This window comes from Phymastichus coffea, unplaced genomic scaffold (genome assembly GCF_024137745.1).
Source record: "Phymastichus coffea isolate CEN01 unplaced genomic scaffold, Cenicafe_Pcof_1.1 PCOF00111, whole genome shotgun sequence".
Classification (NCBI taxonomy): Eukaryota; Metazoa; Arthropoda; class Insecta; order Hymenoptera; family Eulophidae; genus Phymastichus; species Phymastichus coffea.
Window position 1 is genome coordinate 269461 of NW_026706922.1, and position 17092 is coordinate 286552.

Here is a 17092-nt window from a genome sequence, read left to right on the forward strand (position 1 = left end):
AAGACAAAACAACGGTTTTACTTTATTTCATAACCGTAACTTATTGCAAATACAAAAACATCTTACTTCCTAGATGATATCTTTGGAATCGTACATAGGCAAGGAATGTGTACACGTACACGTTCGAGCGTAGTGAAAACAGACGTAAAGATATTACATAACTTACGTAAAAGTCTCGTTACAAAGAGGAAATCTCTAAAAATTTCTGAACGAGATCATTAATCGACCCAAAGATTGTTCTCTTACATACAATGTTTCGCGTATAAAAAAGGACCATGACAATGTATTATATCACGCACATTCGCTGTATTAACATACACGCAGTTTACAATACTCGATTAATTAGTCATAGACCACATTGCAACGAAGTCGTCAAATGTAACATACATTATACATATATATATATATATAATACTGGACACTAAACAAATTACGATGCTCCAGGAAGACGTCACCTACATGCCTCTCGTTTCCTTACAATGTTCTGCCCATGGCATTAACGTCTGTAAGCCGAAATTTCCAAACCACAAACATCTGTCCGGAGAGAGGAATCGAAGGGTTTGGGCGGCGAAAGAGAACAAAGACAGTGTTCGCCGGTACGTACGACGGCTGTTCCCCGCCGCGGCTGCATAACGAGACGCGTGTACGCAAACGCATCGCGGCACAGGAATCACACGCACGAGTCGCTCTTCCGCCGATCGAAGTCCGCCTTGTCACTGACGACGACGCGGCCCTTCTGTCGGCGATCGCGGAATCGCGCGAGAAAGTACAGCAGACAGTGCGTGACGACAAGGAAGCTCAGCCCACCGAAGCACACGAGGAGTGTCCTGGCGGGCTTCTGCCAGTCCAACACGTTGTAGATCTTGTGCGTGCCTCTCTTGTCCAGTCCACCGGCGACGTAGTAGACGACAGTGAAGGCAAGGTAGAAGCTGGCGACGAGCGGCGACCACCAGAAGCAGCGCAGCTCGAACGGCACGCCGGCCACGCAGAAGTCGAGCAGCATGAACACGCTGTTGCTCACGTGGATGAGAATGTTGAGCGTGTCCACGTGGTGGATCTTGGCGTCGTGCACGAGGCCCCAGTAGGTGACCGTTACGCCGATGGCTAGGCTCGAGGTGACCACGTACAGGAACCAGTACACCTTCTCCAGCTTGCCATAGGCCATGCCGCTGGCATCGAAGTCCGGCTTGCGCTGCAGCACCCAGCGCTTGCTCGCCAGCGCGGCACCCAGGAGCGCCTGCGTCAGTCCCAGCGCCAGGTCCCAGTTGGTCAGGTAGATCGGCCACTTCTCCCAGGCGCCAAGCGGATTCACGCTGCCCACCTCCAGCACCGAGCACAGCACCACCGACAGCCAGAGCAGACAGATCAACCAGCGGTAGGCCAGATACCAGGGCTGAAGCCTGTCCTGGCAGCGCGCCTCCGAGAAGCAGCGCGCGTGCGGCGGCTCGAACTTCCTGGAGAACCACTTGCGCGCCAGCTCGCGGTACCACAGCTTGTTCACCATAGCTCTTCGTCCTGCAAGCCAACGTTTCTCTGGTCAGTCGCGTCGCGCCTCATCCCGCCGTCCGCCGCCACTCGCCACCTCTCCACCGGAGACTTCTGCGCTTGTCGCCGCGCGTTACGTTTGCCGCGAGGCGCACTGGTATTGCCGCGTGCCGAACAGCCCCCTGTACGTCTACGAATTCAGTGATCGTCTGTACCGTGCTCTGAATCGGCTGGCCTACAAAAATACGCTGAAAACGCGTTCACCCATTCTCACGGACTTCGCCATCAGCCTAATTTATGCGCTCTGCCTTTTCCTAATCGTTTCGTAAGCTATTTCAAGGATGTCCTATCGGTTGAATTCAGCAAGGAATGTTGATCAACACGAATGCTTGCGCGTCTTGACGTTCGCCGGACATAATACATATGGACTTTTAAATTTGCGGCAGTCAGTCGTCAAATGTCTATTCGATATTACATTTTTTCGTCGAGTGTATGCCTCGAATCTTAGATCGAGGATAATGTCATTATTACGCAGTGGATAATCAAATTTGGAGGAAAAGTAACTTTTGTACTCACTAAGGAAAAATTGCATTGTCTAAAATTATTATCGTACTTTTCGAACACAAAAAAATCTGGCAGTTGAAAAATTGAGTGAGTAACTGTAGGATAAGCCGGTTAGATAATCGACAGCCGTGCGTCTCTGACGTTATAGCGAGTAAAGCAAATATTCGAAATCAGGCGATACTCGTGTACGTCAATTAATTTCATGCATCGTAACGAGTAAGCAAAAAAAAAATCACGATGCTGTACGTCAAAGAATGTTTGCACGTCAGCGTTGGGTCTCGCACGTACACATGCCAGGAAAATTTTGAAAAGCTACTTGGTTTCTACCGCACGATAACCTACGCGTTGACGACAGCTCGAACAAAAAAGAGTAGATTTAGCGTTGAAAGAGGAGAAAAATCACCTTAAACGCACTTAAACACGAGAGGACAAACGCGCACTGGAGGATGCCAGATCCAAGGCACCGGGACAAGGACGAGATTGGCGCGCGCGCGCGATCGACACGCGCATTCGCTTCGGAGAGTCAGAGACTGAGTCGTTACTCGATTACGACGAATCCAGTCTCACGAGCGAGGCATCGGCTCGTCCCCCTCCACTTCTTCCAACCCACTAGTTCGCGGTATTCGGGGGAAAGAGAAAGAGAGAGTGGCGTGCTGGACGATTCCGAAAAGTGCAATTGGCGAGGAGCACGACTTCTATCCGTGGTGGTTACGCACGAGTCTTCCTGTCTCCTGTTTCGCGCTTTGCGTACTTTTTTACGACACACGCGGCCAACGCATATTACTGGATCATTGTATAATACTTTTGTTTGTGTGTGTGTATGCGTGTTGTCAAGTGTTACCGCGGAGGGAAAAGTTTAAAAAAAAACGTAGATTGCAAAGCCTGCTTCTAATTTTTTCCGTATATTTCGGGAGAATTAAGGAAGATTTGAGAAAGAGTACAAGAATTTTTGCATGGCGGAGATGGAAATTGAAACGACAATATTAACAATCCTTTCAACGTAGATCCGGAGAAGATCGAGCAGACTGTTAAATATGAACGAATTCATTTTTGTTAATGTATTATTTTTATTATTTTTATTATAATCATTACTATCATTATTATTTTAATGTATATTCAATCAATTTTTTGTTGAGATTAGTTGTTTTGCTTACACTATCCCGTTAAAAGAAATTAAAAATAGAAATTGCAATTTTTATAAAAAACATGACATTTTTCGAATTCCTCTCGAGTTTGAAACAAATTTTTACACGACTGACAATTAAATACTAATCATCAATAGAGGACCGAGGGAAAATGTTTTTCATTATTCAATACTTTTCGTAATTTTCTCGACACATTCAATAAATGGACTTGAATATGAACGACTGAACTTTAATCAACAGAAATCTATTCAATAAGAGTATTAAAGTAGGCGTTGATTACTTATCTAATTTCCGCGTTAGCCGTTAGGTCAAAGACTTTTTGGGGACACGTTTATCGACGACTGATATTCGTAGTGAGTCACAGTAGGGCGAATTAAGCTGACAAATCATTTTCGCAGACAGGGCACCAACAGGTCACACCCATTAGTTCGTCACGTAGGCTTAATGCGAAAAAAATGTAACGTGTACAAATGATTTCAATTGTATCATCAACATCGATTAGACTTGCTAATAGAATTCTCATTGATGAAACTTTCATTCGCGTCGAGCCGTCAAATTTATCGATCAATCGTATAAGTATAACTATTACATTGATCACCGGCGTTTCATTGAAAACGAACGCGCGATTATGAATGAAAATTACTTCAAGTTGGTGTGATAAAATCACTACGGTCGTTGCGATTTAATTGACGAGCGATGGATAAACACATTTTGAAACTCAGTGTATTTTTTTTCGAGCTACGTAAATTCAATTCGTCGACTATATTTCGGTAGTTAGTTCAACAACTATAGTTAGTCATTATTTTTTCTTGCAGATCGTAAACGCTATTGAGATAACAAATCGCACACACCTGTAATATTACGTGATTTATAAAATAAAAAAAATGTTCGCGTTGTCTTCATATTCTCGGTATATACTTGTTATTGCATTGTTGACTTTTTGCTTTGCGCTCTTTACATTCCTACTTGCACTTTACTGAATATATACCCAAACGCTATTTTTTGTAGATAATGCAATGAGGAACGACAAGTTTCTTCGTTGTGCTTTTAATTTTTTTTATTTTTCATCGAAAGATTCCATTTATCCATAATCTAATTAAACACCTTTTATTTGTTTTACTTTGAAAGTTAGGTTATGTTCATTAGATACCTGATATATCAATCAAATTGCCACACAATCCACATCAACATCGATTCCACTCAAATAATCGCCCTAGAAGACCACTCGAATAACAAAAACTCCAACCATAACGTCGCCGGCGAGTAGCATTCTTTTTAAAACTGCCGTAAACGTAAATGTGATGCATGTAAACTTACTTGAGCAAACGTATCCAAAGAATAGAAGGAACAAATTGAGCGAAGGGCATTTTTGAACCGTTAGAATAGCCATCGCACCCTAGCTCGTAAAAAGAGAACTCGCACACACGCGACTGAAAAGACGGCAATTTGCTCACGTACACAAAGCCCGCCTGTTCTGCTCCACCACCTATACTCGTCATCGCGGTGCTGTCGAGGCGTCAGCTGATCGACGCCGCTATACAGACGACGCGGGCGCGCGGTAATTTCGAAGCGCGGGTGGAGTCGAAGGCACGAGACGAATGCGTTGCGTGCGCGCTCATTGCAAAACTACTTTAACGCTGACGCCACGATTAATTAAGCTTTATCTCTACTCCGAGATTTTCTCCTTGTGGGTAGCTCGTCGGCCGATTTCGAGACGTCGAATGCTTGTACGTTCGATGAGGATTCGATATTTGCTGAAATTTTATCGATAATAGCAATAGCTTGTAAGACACTATAATTTTTTCAATTAGATTAGCCGAGATAAGCTATTGACAAGCTCAATTGCTGCCAAATTTTTTAACTGGCGCTATCTCGGTAAGCTCGCGACACGTCTGTTTTTTTCTTCAAAGTTTCAAAATTACTTCCTACACGGCAGGTGGATAAACAAAGCTGTGCACGCAAATAAATCCAAGCATTCAAATCCCTGGCGCTCGCCTGGTGCGTGCACTAATTGAGTGTAAAAAAACGGAACGACGATCAATCGAACGTTCGCTCGGCATAACTGCTGCAGAAGGATAAGAGAAATAAAGAAAAGTGAAGCATCAAAGAATCGGTCCGACGAATCAAGCCAACCTTACGCGGTCGCGTCTCCTTGCGACATTGCATGCATCGGGACAAACGTCACGACCAATACTAATTCAACGCTAATTTATTCTAATCGCGGCCCGTTATTATTGACGGACAACGAGCTTAATACAAGTAGGCGTCCTTTCGGACGTCTCGCTTTTAATTGCGAGTGAGCCCAGATACAGGCGTCGCGCACCTGACACGCCACGAGGAAATCTGCTGCCTGTTTATCGTTACGTTAGAGGAGGCGTTCACGAAAAAACGAAGCTCGTCGTCGCGGATGACGTGTCTCGCGCTGCGCGCAGTCGAGCGTCCCGCGTCGCTCAAATTGTACCATTCGTCCGGGATTTCATTTTTAATCTCGAGCCGGCTCGAGCTGTTCCTCAATTTCAAATTTATCGATCGGCGGGGCTGCTTTTGCCCTACGATTATTCAATTATTCATCCGCGAACCCCTTCCCGTCCCGGCAGCCTAGTAATGCCCACTGACTGTCCTAGTAATACCGGAAACACGCGAATCGGTTGGTAACCATAAGAATTGAAGACAACGGCTCTTCGCGTCGCGGCATCGCTTCTTCCTCTTCGCAACCTGTCGTGCACGAGTGGTCGTCGCGCAGCGAACGACTGCAGATTTTTCGCCTACACCTCACGTTTCTCCGCGACGACACAGCGCGCGTGCAACTGTCCTCGCACCAGTGCGCTTCAATGACATTTCACCGTGCACACACACACACACACACACACACACACACACACACGCACACACACACACACACACACACACACACACACACACACACACACACACACACACACACACACACACACACACACGCACGCACGCACGCACGCACGCACGCACGCACGCACGCACGCACATGTACACGGGGGAAAACGCACCGCAAAAAGGCGAAGAAGAGTGTGAATCCTCGATCGCAGTTGCGGCGTGAGCGGCGGCATCCAAACTGCTCGACTCGGATGACGAGTAAGACTGACGACGAGTAGTGTTACGGTGTGGCACCTGTGTGGTATCCATCGGCTCCGTGCGTACGCGCGGTGGGTGTGTGTGTGTGCTTGTGTATCGGAAGACTAAAAGAACGTGGAGGCGGAGGTTCCCGCTGCTCCGCACTGTCGCAACATCAGGCGACGACGACGACGAACGAATGTCGTCGACACCGTCGGAGCGACAGCGAGCAAGCTCCTCGCTTTATTATATCGATCCGCGCGCGATTGCTAACGCACTGCAAAGGGGGACAACCGTACGTGTGCCGCGCTGCCTCCGCTGCCCGGCGTTACTCGCTTGTCTTTCGTTCTTTTTATTTCTCCTTTTTTTCCTCGTTCTGCGCGTCGTTTGTCGAATAGAGTGCTGCCCCGTCGAGTGGAGAGGGGATCGCCTCGGACACAGCGCGCACGGACTAAACGATTTGTTTTCGTCCAAGGGGGAGGTTGCCGATGCGCGCCCGCCTGCCCTCCGCGCAAATGAGGATGCGTTCAGTTAAGGTCTGAGAGGATGATTGTTTTCCGAGTTATGTGCTCGCGAAGTGATTCATGACGTTTTCATTGTTTAATGCCGTGCATTGCCATCGTCATTTTTTGCTTTCCCTTCGCTGTTCTCCGCGACAGTTGCAGTAGGCGACTTGTGCCGATCGAGGCCAGGTGCCAAGTTCAGAAACTCATTTACGCGAATGACTTGGAAATCTTGGGATTCTAGCCGCGGCGGTGCTGCAGGTTCTCGCGAGCTTTTATCCGGCAGAGGTGATCAATTGGGAAACGGGACTTGGTCGCCGACGAGCGCGTTGCCTTATTTCGCTTGTTGAACCCCTTCTGCTCGACGGAGATCGGCACGGTCAAAGATCTCGTATGCGCAAACGATCATATGCAATCATATACTTTGTTCAATGCGCACATGGCACAGACGCGTGCTGGGTGCGGGGCGACGCGGGGCTTCCGCGACTCCTCGCGTTGCTCTCAAATTTGATCTTCGCGCATTCGCGCGCACTCTCGCCAGACAATTCGAATCAATCACTCAAGACGTAATCTTTCGCTTGTCTTCTCTGCGCTTGACGCGCGAGACAGGCCGAGAATTCTCGAAATTGCGTTACTTGATCCACGTGCGAGCGAATCAAATGCTCGCACGATCTAATTAATCAATTTTGGCTGCCCATTTGTGCCTTCGGAGTTTTCATGGTGTGTATGCCTCTACCCGTCTGCAACTTTATCCTTATTGATTTATCGCAGTCAACAGTTCATCTGCAACGATGTAATAATCATAAAAAGTTTACTTCAACGATGCATGTTAGTTACCGTCAATACGATAATTACGGATCGTTTGAATTGTTCGAGTCGTATATTTTCAAACAATAGAACTAAATTATATCTGATTTGATTACAAAGCCACCCATTAAATTATTCACATTAATGAAATAATGATGAATACATAAATCTCACGAGTATGGGAATGACTTAAAATGCCTGTCGAGAGACAATAAAAAGTAATTTATCTAGCTATCCAAACCGTCAAAGGCTTTATCATCAAAATAAAAAAAAAAAAAAAAACAGCCAAAAAATTAAAATTTACGTAACCTAATTAACCACGCGTCTAATCAAGAATCAAGCGTATCAAAAATCCAGCTGCACTCTTTGGCAGCCATAGAGGGTCTAGCTTATACCGGCGAAACCGAAAAAGAGTAAAAGTAAGCCCCAAACAAGTAGGCCAACGTCGGCTGCATTCGCACCCACACTCGCGAGCCGAGCTTGCAAGAGAGTGAAAGTGAAAAAAGCTAACCGCGAGCAGTAGACGACCCGAGAGAGAGGGAGAGTAAGTTAACGGCCCACGTCACTAGTGTGGAACTATGCACGGTATATTTATAAACTCAAAGCGCCGCCGTCCAAAAATACACCTTCCAAGACAGAAAGAAAGGGGGAGAGAGAGAGAGAGAGAGAGAGAGAGAGAGAGACGCGGAAGCTCTCACAGTTGCCGGGGCACCGGCCGTCCGCTCGGACCTACTACCCACGAATAGTTGATACGGAGCGCTTCGACCGTGCATCGTTCGTGGCTGCATATTCTCGTAGAATCAATGAGCAGGTGAACAATGAAGATGAGGGCTGTCGGTGTCGGCTGTCTTGTCATTGTGGCGCTATGCACGTGGTCCGTTGGCACCTCGGCTCGCCTGCCCGAGACCACAGTGTGAGTCTATTTCTGAGATCTTCGATTTTCGACGCAACTCGTTCCTTTTGCTCTCTCTCTCTCTCTCTCTCTCCACTGCCTCGCCGCGGCGGCGAAAATATTGCCGCGATAAGCATCGTCAATTCGACGAAGAAGGCGTCTTGCGAGCTAGGTCGCAGCGCAAAAGCGAGGCGCATGGTCGTCACGCGACGGCAAGTGCGTGCGATTAACGTGGAAGGCCGCGGGATGCGTGCACTTCTGTGCGAGCGTATACCTTGTGCACGCGCCCGTCGTAAACGATCAATTAATTGCTTTTTATCAGGGTAAGCAACTGGGCTGATGCAATTGGCCTGGACCTGCGGAAACTCGCCGACAGACTTATACAGCCAGAATTACTGGTGAACGTGAGTGTAACGCGCGCGAATTGGCATCGCGAGCGCGCTCGTCCAGCTGATTTCAATTTGCTCTTTCGCAGGAGTACAAGAAGAAGGGCGTGCGAGTGATCAAGAAGAAAGGCGAAGACATTATCAAGCGCATAAGCATCAATGTTGCCAGGATGCTCAGCAAGAAGATGGACGCCGTCAAGTGTTTGTACAAGGAAGCCGAGAGGATTTCCGAGGAATGGGAATATCTCAGTACGGATCAATTGAATCTCACGTACTACTCGACCAAGTACAGCAATTCGACCAATGGAACTGATTTCTATGAGTCCAAAGTGCCCTCAAATATGTTTAAGCACAATGACAGCTACATGTGAGTTGAATTTGGCTTTACTGGAGGTATTGCTGATCGAAAATAACGGTGAGACTCGATATTCGTGATAAATCGTGCCAAAATACATGCCGTTGTCTCGCGAGACTTTACGAGGTCCGAGTTTCGAAGATAGATTACGGATATACAGTGCGAATATTTTCGCCGACTTTTGATAATACGGCGACCGCGCGGGCGGTCTTTTTATAACTCACTTTATAAATCTCCGTCAATGGCAATGCAATTGATCTCAACAATTCTAGGATGATGTACTTAGAGCCAAACACGCACTTCAACAACGTATCGGTGAACGTCACTCATTCAGCAGTGCACACACCGACGAACGTATACGATCAACTGGAAACACTGAAAAACACGATAACGTGGTCGGAACGAATGGACCGAATATTCAAGCATAACTACAAATCGGATCCAGCGCTGTTGTGGCAGTACTTCTGCTCGATGACGGGAATGCTACGACAATTCCCAGCCATGCGTTGGCCATTCGGTCAAGACCAATTGGGAAACGACTTTGCTGACGTCTACGACTGCCGCGTAAGAAGTTGGTTCATCGAGGCTGCTACCTGCACCAAGGACGTGGTCATTCTTGTTGACAATAGCGGTAGCATGTATGGCATGAGTAATACCATCGGTGAGTGTTTTTACTGTCGGCTGTTCCTTGGCGGTTTTTTTAATGTTTTTATAAACTCTGTTCTCTACGGGGTAGAGAACGTCATTTAAAACGAACTGTGGTTGGCTACAGGCTAAAGCGCTCGCTCCGTTGCATTTTCGAAGCGAGTTAAGTTTATTCATCGGTTATTTCTTTCGGATTTTCGGGAGCAATCAAACGATCGCATTCTTCAAACTTCCAGCGAAATCAACGATATCGGTAATCCTGTCCACGCTGTCGAACAACGATTACGTCGCGGTATTGAACTACACGAACGTGACGTCAGAGGTGGTGCCGTGCTTTCACGACATGCTCGTGCAGGCGACGCCGGACAATCTGCGAAAGATCAACGACGAGGTGACGCACATGAAGCAAGAGAATATGGCCAACGTCACCACCGCCTTCATCGCGGCGTTCGACTTGCTCGCGAAGTACAGAACCGTTGAACGCTGCGGTCCTAACTTGAGCTGCAATCAGCTCATCATGCTCATTACGGACGGCATTGCCTCCAATATTACCGAGGTAAAGCGCTACCTCACCATCATTACATTTCACTCCAAGAAGATTCTCATTCGCTTCGTTTTTTTTCAATTGTCAACAATTCATATACGTTTGTCTAGATATTCGAGCAGTACAATTGGCTGAATAACGGGACAATGCCGATCAGAGTGTTCACCTACTTGCTCGGCAAAGAAGTGACGAACGTGCGAGAGATTCAATGGATGGCGTGTCTGAATCGCGGCTACTACACACACATTCATACGCAGGCCGAGGTGCCAGAGCAAGTGCTGAAGTACATCGCAGTGGTCGCAAGGCCACTCGTGCTGCACGGCAAAGTGCATCCCGTGGTCTGGACGCACGCCTACGTCGATATCTCGGTGAGGATGTTCGACGCGAGAATCATCGGCTCCGATAATTTTTCACGATCGACTCATTCATGCAGCGCACGATCTTTCGTGGATAATCGAAAATATTGGCATCAATCGGCAAAAACAATTCAAATGAGAGAGAGAGAGAGAGAGAGAGAGGTGGGGGAGGGAGGAGAGAGAAGAATACAGATAGAAAAGAATTAACGAAAATCAAAATTGGGTTTGGGGAACGCGCGAGCGCTTGGAAAGAGACGCGAGGACGTTGAACGGCCAACGCGTCGCGCGTCCAATTACCACGACGGTATGTCGCGCGATGTAGACACGCGCACTCGCGAGGCATTGCACTTACGCATCGTCGTTCACGCCCCGGTAGAGTGAGGAAAAAAAGAAGAAGAAGAAAAAGCGATTTCGCGGTCGGGTTTCCACGATGAAATCGTACGATTCGCAACGCGCGCGTATTCCGAACGAGCCGTGTCTCTTCGTTTGCATGTCCTTCCACAGCCGAGTAACGAGAGTCTTTCTCTTTTCCAAGCGCGAGGAAAACACGCCACCCATCACGAAAGACCCGACGTTCGTTGACGAGGGCGTGGATATTACCGATCAGGAGGTAATGCCTGGTTTTAATTGCCCACGATATTCCCGTTTTTGGCTTTTTTTACATTTTTTGGTTCGCAACACTGCCAAGACTTTCCGCCTCCGATACATTTGCATTACAGTGCCACTGTCAGGCGACGCACACATATTTGCCATACACGTGCACTTTCAACAGATATATATTACCGTCTCCAACACCTGTTGCGTTTTGAGTTTTCTATTACGTAGGTAGTGTATGCGTGTGTGTGCGTGTGTTGTATATTAGACACATTAGCATCCAAAAAAAGCAACAACCTCTTCCTCCAATTTTTAGTTGCGTATTTACGAAGTGTTTTAACTTTTGGTTTCTTAGTCAAGCAAAAATATTTTGTTCACGGCTTGCGCACAATTTTATTTGCAGATGTTGCAAAAAATTACGAGTGATTTATTGCCCAAGCATGTACCCTACTTTTTGTACTTTGACGTGTAAGATCTCTGCCATAGAAATTTAAATTTCAATGATCAAAATTCGCGAGTGTTTGCTGTACGAGGAAACCTGGAGTATGGAGATTTATTCATACAGCTCGCTCGTCGAAATTCATGAATTTTGAGGCGGTCAATTTGACGGCGCAGTAAAGGTTGACGCGGGTGCGCTAAAATTTTCGCAAGGATCAGCAAAGTGCGCCGCAGTCGCTCTAAATATTCACGAGGCAGACTCGCTCGTAGTGCCCACTTCCAATTTATCAGGAAGGAAAAACGTACATCGCGAGTAGCGTTTACAACGAATATTTTGTATCTCACAACAAAAGTTCGCACAGGACTTTGTGATGGTTATAACGAGCACAGTCCGCGTTCCTCGTAACATGATACACTGCTGCATATAGTTAAAAAGGAAAAGAACAAAGACGTCGCACGGCTTACCGAAAGCCTTCGATCGACGTGTGCTTGGCATAAATCGTGATCATTCGAGACAAGTCACGCTGGATACGCTTTGATTGCCACGCTAGACGTAGTACCAAAATGCCACTCACAATTCACCCACCCTCGCAAAGCAGTGCAACTCGATGCTAATTCTCTGATAATTGACGATCATCAGGACGAGATAGCCAACACGAGCGGCGCGACAGGTATAAACTGGCGCGATCGTCTGTTAACCTCGGTGAGCATTCCAGTGTTCGATCGCAAAGGTAACGAGGAGAGCAAGGCCGAGGGTAAGAAGCGCGAGGCGAACCTACTCGGCGTGGTGGGCACCGACGTGCCGCTCAAGGACATACGCAAGCTCACGCTGCCGTACAAGCTGGGCGTGAACGGTTACGCCTTCATCGTCTCCAATCTCGGCTACGTGGTTTACCACCCGGCCCTGAAGCCCGACTACCAGGGCGAATTGAAGCTCAACTTCAACAGCATCGATCTCACGGAAGTGGAGATCCTCGACGACGACAGCGAGCCGAGGTAAGGACAGCTACCCGTTACCTCTGGGCCGAGAGCGAGCGCGCCACGACGATTCGCCTGACGATTGCAGGGTGGCCAGCGACGTCATCAAGAAGATACGCGAGAGCCTGGTCAATCACACGTGCGGCTCGGAGAAGAACGTGAAGGTGAAGCTGCATTACGACGATTGGCGCAGGGTCACGCTGGAGAGCCGCGACTACTTTTACGCCGCGCTACCGCTCACGCCGTTTGGCATAGCAGTCGTGCTGCCGCAATACGGCCGCTACCACATCAAGGTCGGTAGCTCTCGGCTTTATCGGACCCCGAACGCGCCTCGCTCCGTGATTACCCCGAGAGATCTCGTCGGCAGGTGTCCAAGGAAATCGACCTCTTCCACAATCCGCGCAACATCTCCGACTTGTTCGCCGGCGACCACTGGGGAATCCATCCGGACTGGGTGTACTGTCGCTACCATTACCTGGAGGGCCACGAGTTCGATACACCCGAGGACGAGCTGCGTCACTTCCTCACCATAGTTGGTAATTTTTCCAAGAGCGAGGCCGAACGTTTTCCCAAGCAGTACAACAAGTACGAGAATGCCAGGAATGTAGCGCCGGTGAGTTGGCGCGTGGCGTGGAATTTTTTTTTTTTTTTTTTCATGTTCTTGCGTCAAATTGCACATTCTCTTCAGAATGATTCCAGCGACGACCACAACGACAACCACGACGATGACGACGACGACGATGAGCACCTCGCAGACGATTGCGAGTTCGAAGATTTGGCTCAGTTGCAGTCGGAAGATTACGAACCTGACTGCGGCAGCGTCGATGATACGGTGGATGACGTCGATTACCAACGCCACTACAACGACCACTACTGCGATAAAGAGCTGATGGAGCTGCTGATCCTGGATGCTCAGGCGACGTTCGAGAGCTTCGACGGCGAACTGGAGCCGGAAAAGTGTCAAGACTCCATGCAGGTGTATAATTACAGCCGGGATTACGGCGTGTTCGTGCGGTTCATGGCTACGCAGAGTGGCCTCACGAGGTGGCAGACCGTGAAGAATTACAACCGCACCATGTCCGAGAAGCATGTCAGAGAGTTTGCCAAGCACAAGCGAGCCCTCGACGAGGCTTGGTACAAAGGAGCTATACTGCAGAACGAGATCGACTCCGAAAGCATTTCCGTGACAGGTGGGCAATCCACTCCTTGCGCTATCGATCGGAAATGAGAGCAACCGTTTGTCGGCAGTGCCGGTGATAAGGAGCGACGAAAGAGCCGACGACACCGTGGCTACCATTTCCGTGGGCATTTTCCCGATGGACAACGGTCTGAAAGCGCCGGCGGGTGTCGCGGGCATTCAAGTGCCGGTTATCAAATTTTACGAGCAATTCATGTCGCTGACGTCGAGGGACTCGTTCAATTGTAACTTGACCGCGGTCGACTGCTACCTGATCGATCAGAACGGCTACATCGTCATCTCGGAGGCGAAGCACGCGGACGCCGGCAAGTTCTTCGGCTCGATCGACATCAATGCTCCCGTCATGAAGTCGCTCATTCGCCAGGGACTCTTCAACGAAGTCACCGTTTACGATTACCTGTCGGTGTGCCACGACACGGTGAGTATGCTCGATTCTTCTTTTCGCTCAGCTGCGCGCTTCATCTGATCGTCCATGATTTTTAGAGGGAGGAGAGCGCCGCGACTTTGTTCGAAAATCCATTCGCCTACACGTGGAACTTGGTCACGTGGCTGCTCGCCAAACTAATCATGTACGCCTCGCAATTCCACAACCTGCCGTACGTCCTCGCCCAAGACGAGGAGGCCGACTTCTCCAAACCGCCCAAGATGCACATATTCCGGACGGCTCGTCCGTGCGACATGCAATCCACTCTGTACATCGTCAACAAGGCTGCCTTCAACAGAAGCTTCACCAACGAGCAGGACAGCTGCGCATTGCCGTTTTACGCGCACAGAGTTAGCTTCGACCGCGCGCTCGTCCCTCTTGCTCTGCGGGATCAAAGCTGATGAGTTCTTTTTTCTTTTGCGACAGGTGCGCTACACGAACCTTATCCTCGTGGTGGTGATAACCGACCGACAAAGCTGCTACGATCACGTGGATGTGACTCCAGTCGAGATTGCAACGGAAGAGCCACCCTGTCACAAACTCAAACTGAACGAACTTTACAAACGACGTCTCAAGCATTGCTTCACTCAACACGACGAGGAGGATGAAATTGAGTCGTGTGGCCGCGCCAGCGGTCTTCAATTGTCGCTATGCCTTGTCGCTGCCCTAACTATCAAGTGCTTACTTAATTTTTTGTAACGAGAATGACATGTGTTCAACAAAAAGAAAAAAGATGCTACTAGTCTAGTCATTGTGTGTTGTTGCACTACTCTGCCTGGATATTGATTCGCGACCCGCAAAGTTCAAAGTCCGAATTACTGTCGACAACTGAGCATCGATGACACCATCATAGGACTTATTTCGGCAAGTCGTACTCGCGCAACTTGTTAGAAAAAATCCATTGGATCACATCAATGCTCTATCCTTGACAATAATTCGAATTGTGAATTTTGCGGATCGCGAATTGATGTCTGAGCAGAGTACGATACTGCAAAAATGCCTGATTCCTTTTTTATTTATCGTATGTTGCTCATGCAAAGTTCTTTATTACCGAGGTTCTTATGAAGCCTCAGTGGCATTTGTTTCTTTTTTAATTGTGTATCAATACATACGTTTATTATACTCTACTCGTACCAATTAGATTTATTACACGTGAATTTGTTATATAAAATTAAGACAATAAATGATTTATGGCTGTTGATCGTTTTCGAGCGTACGGAATTCTTGAGTTACTGTGATGATCGATTACAACCTTTATACACCACTGATTAGACACTTTAAAGTACGGTGATATCTTGTACCGACATAAAACCAAAATTTATACCATACCTCAAGCAGGTACGAGTAAATTTTGTGACAGTGATTAATTTGTTAATTTTTTAATTTTTTTTTCATTTTCAAACGATAAAGCTTGCCTCGCTCTCGCGTAAGACGCCGAAATTAGAGGAGGAATTGATCTATCCAAAAAACCTACAACACGCACTTGGCTCAAATGTGTCAAAGATTAAACGGGTCGATATTACCTATTTTGTTTCAATGATTATCAGCATCAAGGAATCCATTCGCAACGCTTTGCTCCACGTTATCAACCGCGGAATTACACCAGCGACGAATGAAACTGACGCTGAATTAAATCACCGATTGTAAGGTACAATCTATTGCAAGCGAGATATACGTTGAAAATGAATAGCAATGATGTCAGTGATGCGCGTCAAAGAAAGTTTGCAATAAGAGAAATAGGAGAAACAATGTGAAATTGTTTCTAGATATTTAAAATAGAACCTGCGATGGTTTATCACCTGATATATTATTTATCCTTTTTGTTTGCTACGTGGCAAATTTCATCTGTTACAATTTTCATTTTATTCCAAGTAAACGCTAGGAAGGGCAATTTTCAACATCCGATGTCAGCGAAAGACTTAAGCATGGTTCTCAATTTCATTGGAAAATAAAGTTTTTCATTCTCTTGAAAACATTCGATAGACCGTTGGTGGAATTCAATAATGGATATTCTGTACCGCCTCGGAATGCGTGAACAGCATTAAACGCGTCCTAAACATTCCGTATATGGATAATTCTTGGCTATTTCGATTGACTTGTAACCCTTAGGTTACGGATTTTTTTTTAATTTGACACAATTGTTGTACACATAAAAGTGAGATTTTTCCCAAATTTTGAAGACGATACATTAATTATATCAAAAGTTATTAACATTTAAAGAAAAATGATAACAAATTTTCAAACGGCTGTATTTTAAAAACTAATAAAGATATCGAAGTCGGATTTTTTGAAAATACTTATAATGCCTTAAAATTTCGAAATAATTACAACAATAAACAATAAAAATTTTTTTTCGAAAGTTATTAACTTTTTGTTTAAAAAATTGCTAATATCTCAAAAAGTATATATATTTTTTAAATTCTTGCTCCTGCGTGTTCCTGAGGATTTTTACTATCGAAATCAATCATAAAATTCAAGGGCCCGACATATCGGAAAGCGTAGCCTTAATCAAAAGAAGACGCCTCAGCGTAAGACTACGAAGACGTCCCGCTGCCGTTCCGACGTACACCGAGGAGGCATCTTCTTTTGATTAGAGCTACGCCTTCCGATATATCGGGCCCTTAAATTTTATGATTGATTTCGATAGCAAAAATCCTCAGGAACACGCAGGAGCAAGAATTTTAAAAA

At 46.8% G+C, this 17092-nt stretch overlaps 2 protein-coding genes across 4 annotated transcripts; one reads left to right on the forward strand and one right to left on the reverse strand.

Moving 5' to 3' along the window:
- Positions 1–46: 46 nt before the first annotated feature.
- Positions 47–6506, reverse strand: LOC131670493 (protein rolling stone-like). Its single transcript, XM_058946137.1, has 2 exons — positions 6221–6506; positions 47–1515 (listed from the first exon to the last, which is right to left on the reverse strand). The coding sequence occupies exons 1-2, from the start codon at positions 6354–6356 to the stop codon at positions 671–673; spliced, it is 981 nt and encodes a 326-aa protein (XP_058802120.1). The 5' UTR covers positions 6357–6506; the 3' UTR covers positions 47–670.
- LOC131670491 (voltage-dependent calcium channel subunit alpha-2/delta-3) lies at positions 2485–15595 on the forward strand. 3 transcript variants are annotated; one of them, XM_058946135.1, is made up of 14 exons: positions 2485–3107; positions 8809–8890; positions 8962–9239; positions 9500–9888; positions 10109–10428; positions 10527–10784; positions 11308–11382; positions 12445–12800; positions 12871–13075; positions 13150–13395; positions 13471–13972; positions 14031–14398; positions 14464–14754; positions 14831–15595. In XM_058946135.1, coding segments are annotated over exons 1-14 (3645 nt in total). In that variant the 5' UTR covers positions 2485–3105; the 3' UTR covers positions 15104–15595. The 3 variants fall into 3 exon arrangements, with proteins under 3 accessions (XP_058802118.1, XP_058802115.1, XP_058802117.1); XM_058946132.1 differs by lacking the exon at positions 2485–3107 and adding an exon at positions 8311–8507; XM_058946134.1 differs by lacking the exons at positions 2485–3107; positions 11308–11382 and adding an exon at positions 8311–8507.
- The last annotated feature ends 1497 nt before the right edge of the window (positions 15596–17092 follow it).

Excerpts from the sequence above, each read along its gene's own strand:
- LOC131670491 (XM_058946132.1), top strand. The coding sequence starts at position 8,413 with ATGAAGATGAGGGCTGTCGGTGTCGGCTGTCTTGTCATTGTGGCGCTA. Across the intron at positions 11,383-12,444 it reads TGGATATTACCGATCAGGAG|GACGAGATAGCCAACACGAG; the intron begins GTAATGCCTGGT and ends GACGATCATCAG. Across the intron at positions 13,396-13,470 it reads ATGCCAGGAATGTAGCGCCG|AATGATTCCAGCGACGACCA; the intron begins GTGAGTTGGCGC and ends CATTCTCTTCAG.
- LOC131670493 (XM_058946137.1), bottom strand. The coding sequence starts at position 6,356 with ATGGATACCACACAGGTGCCACACCGTAACACTACTCGTCGTCAGTCT. Across the intron at positions 1,516-6,220 it reads CTCTTCTTCGCCTTTTTGCG|GACGAAGAGCTATGGTGAAC; the intron begins GTGCGTTTTCCC and ends GTTGGCTTGCAG.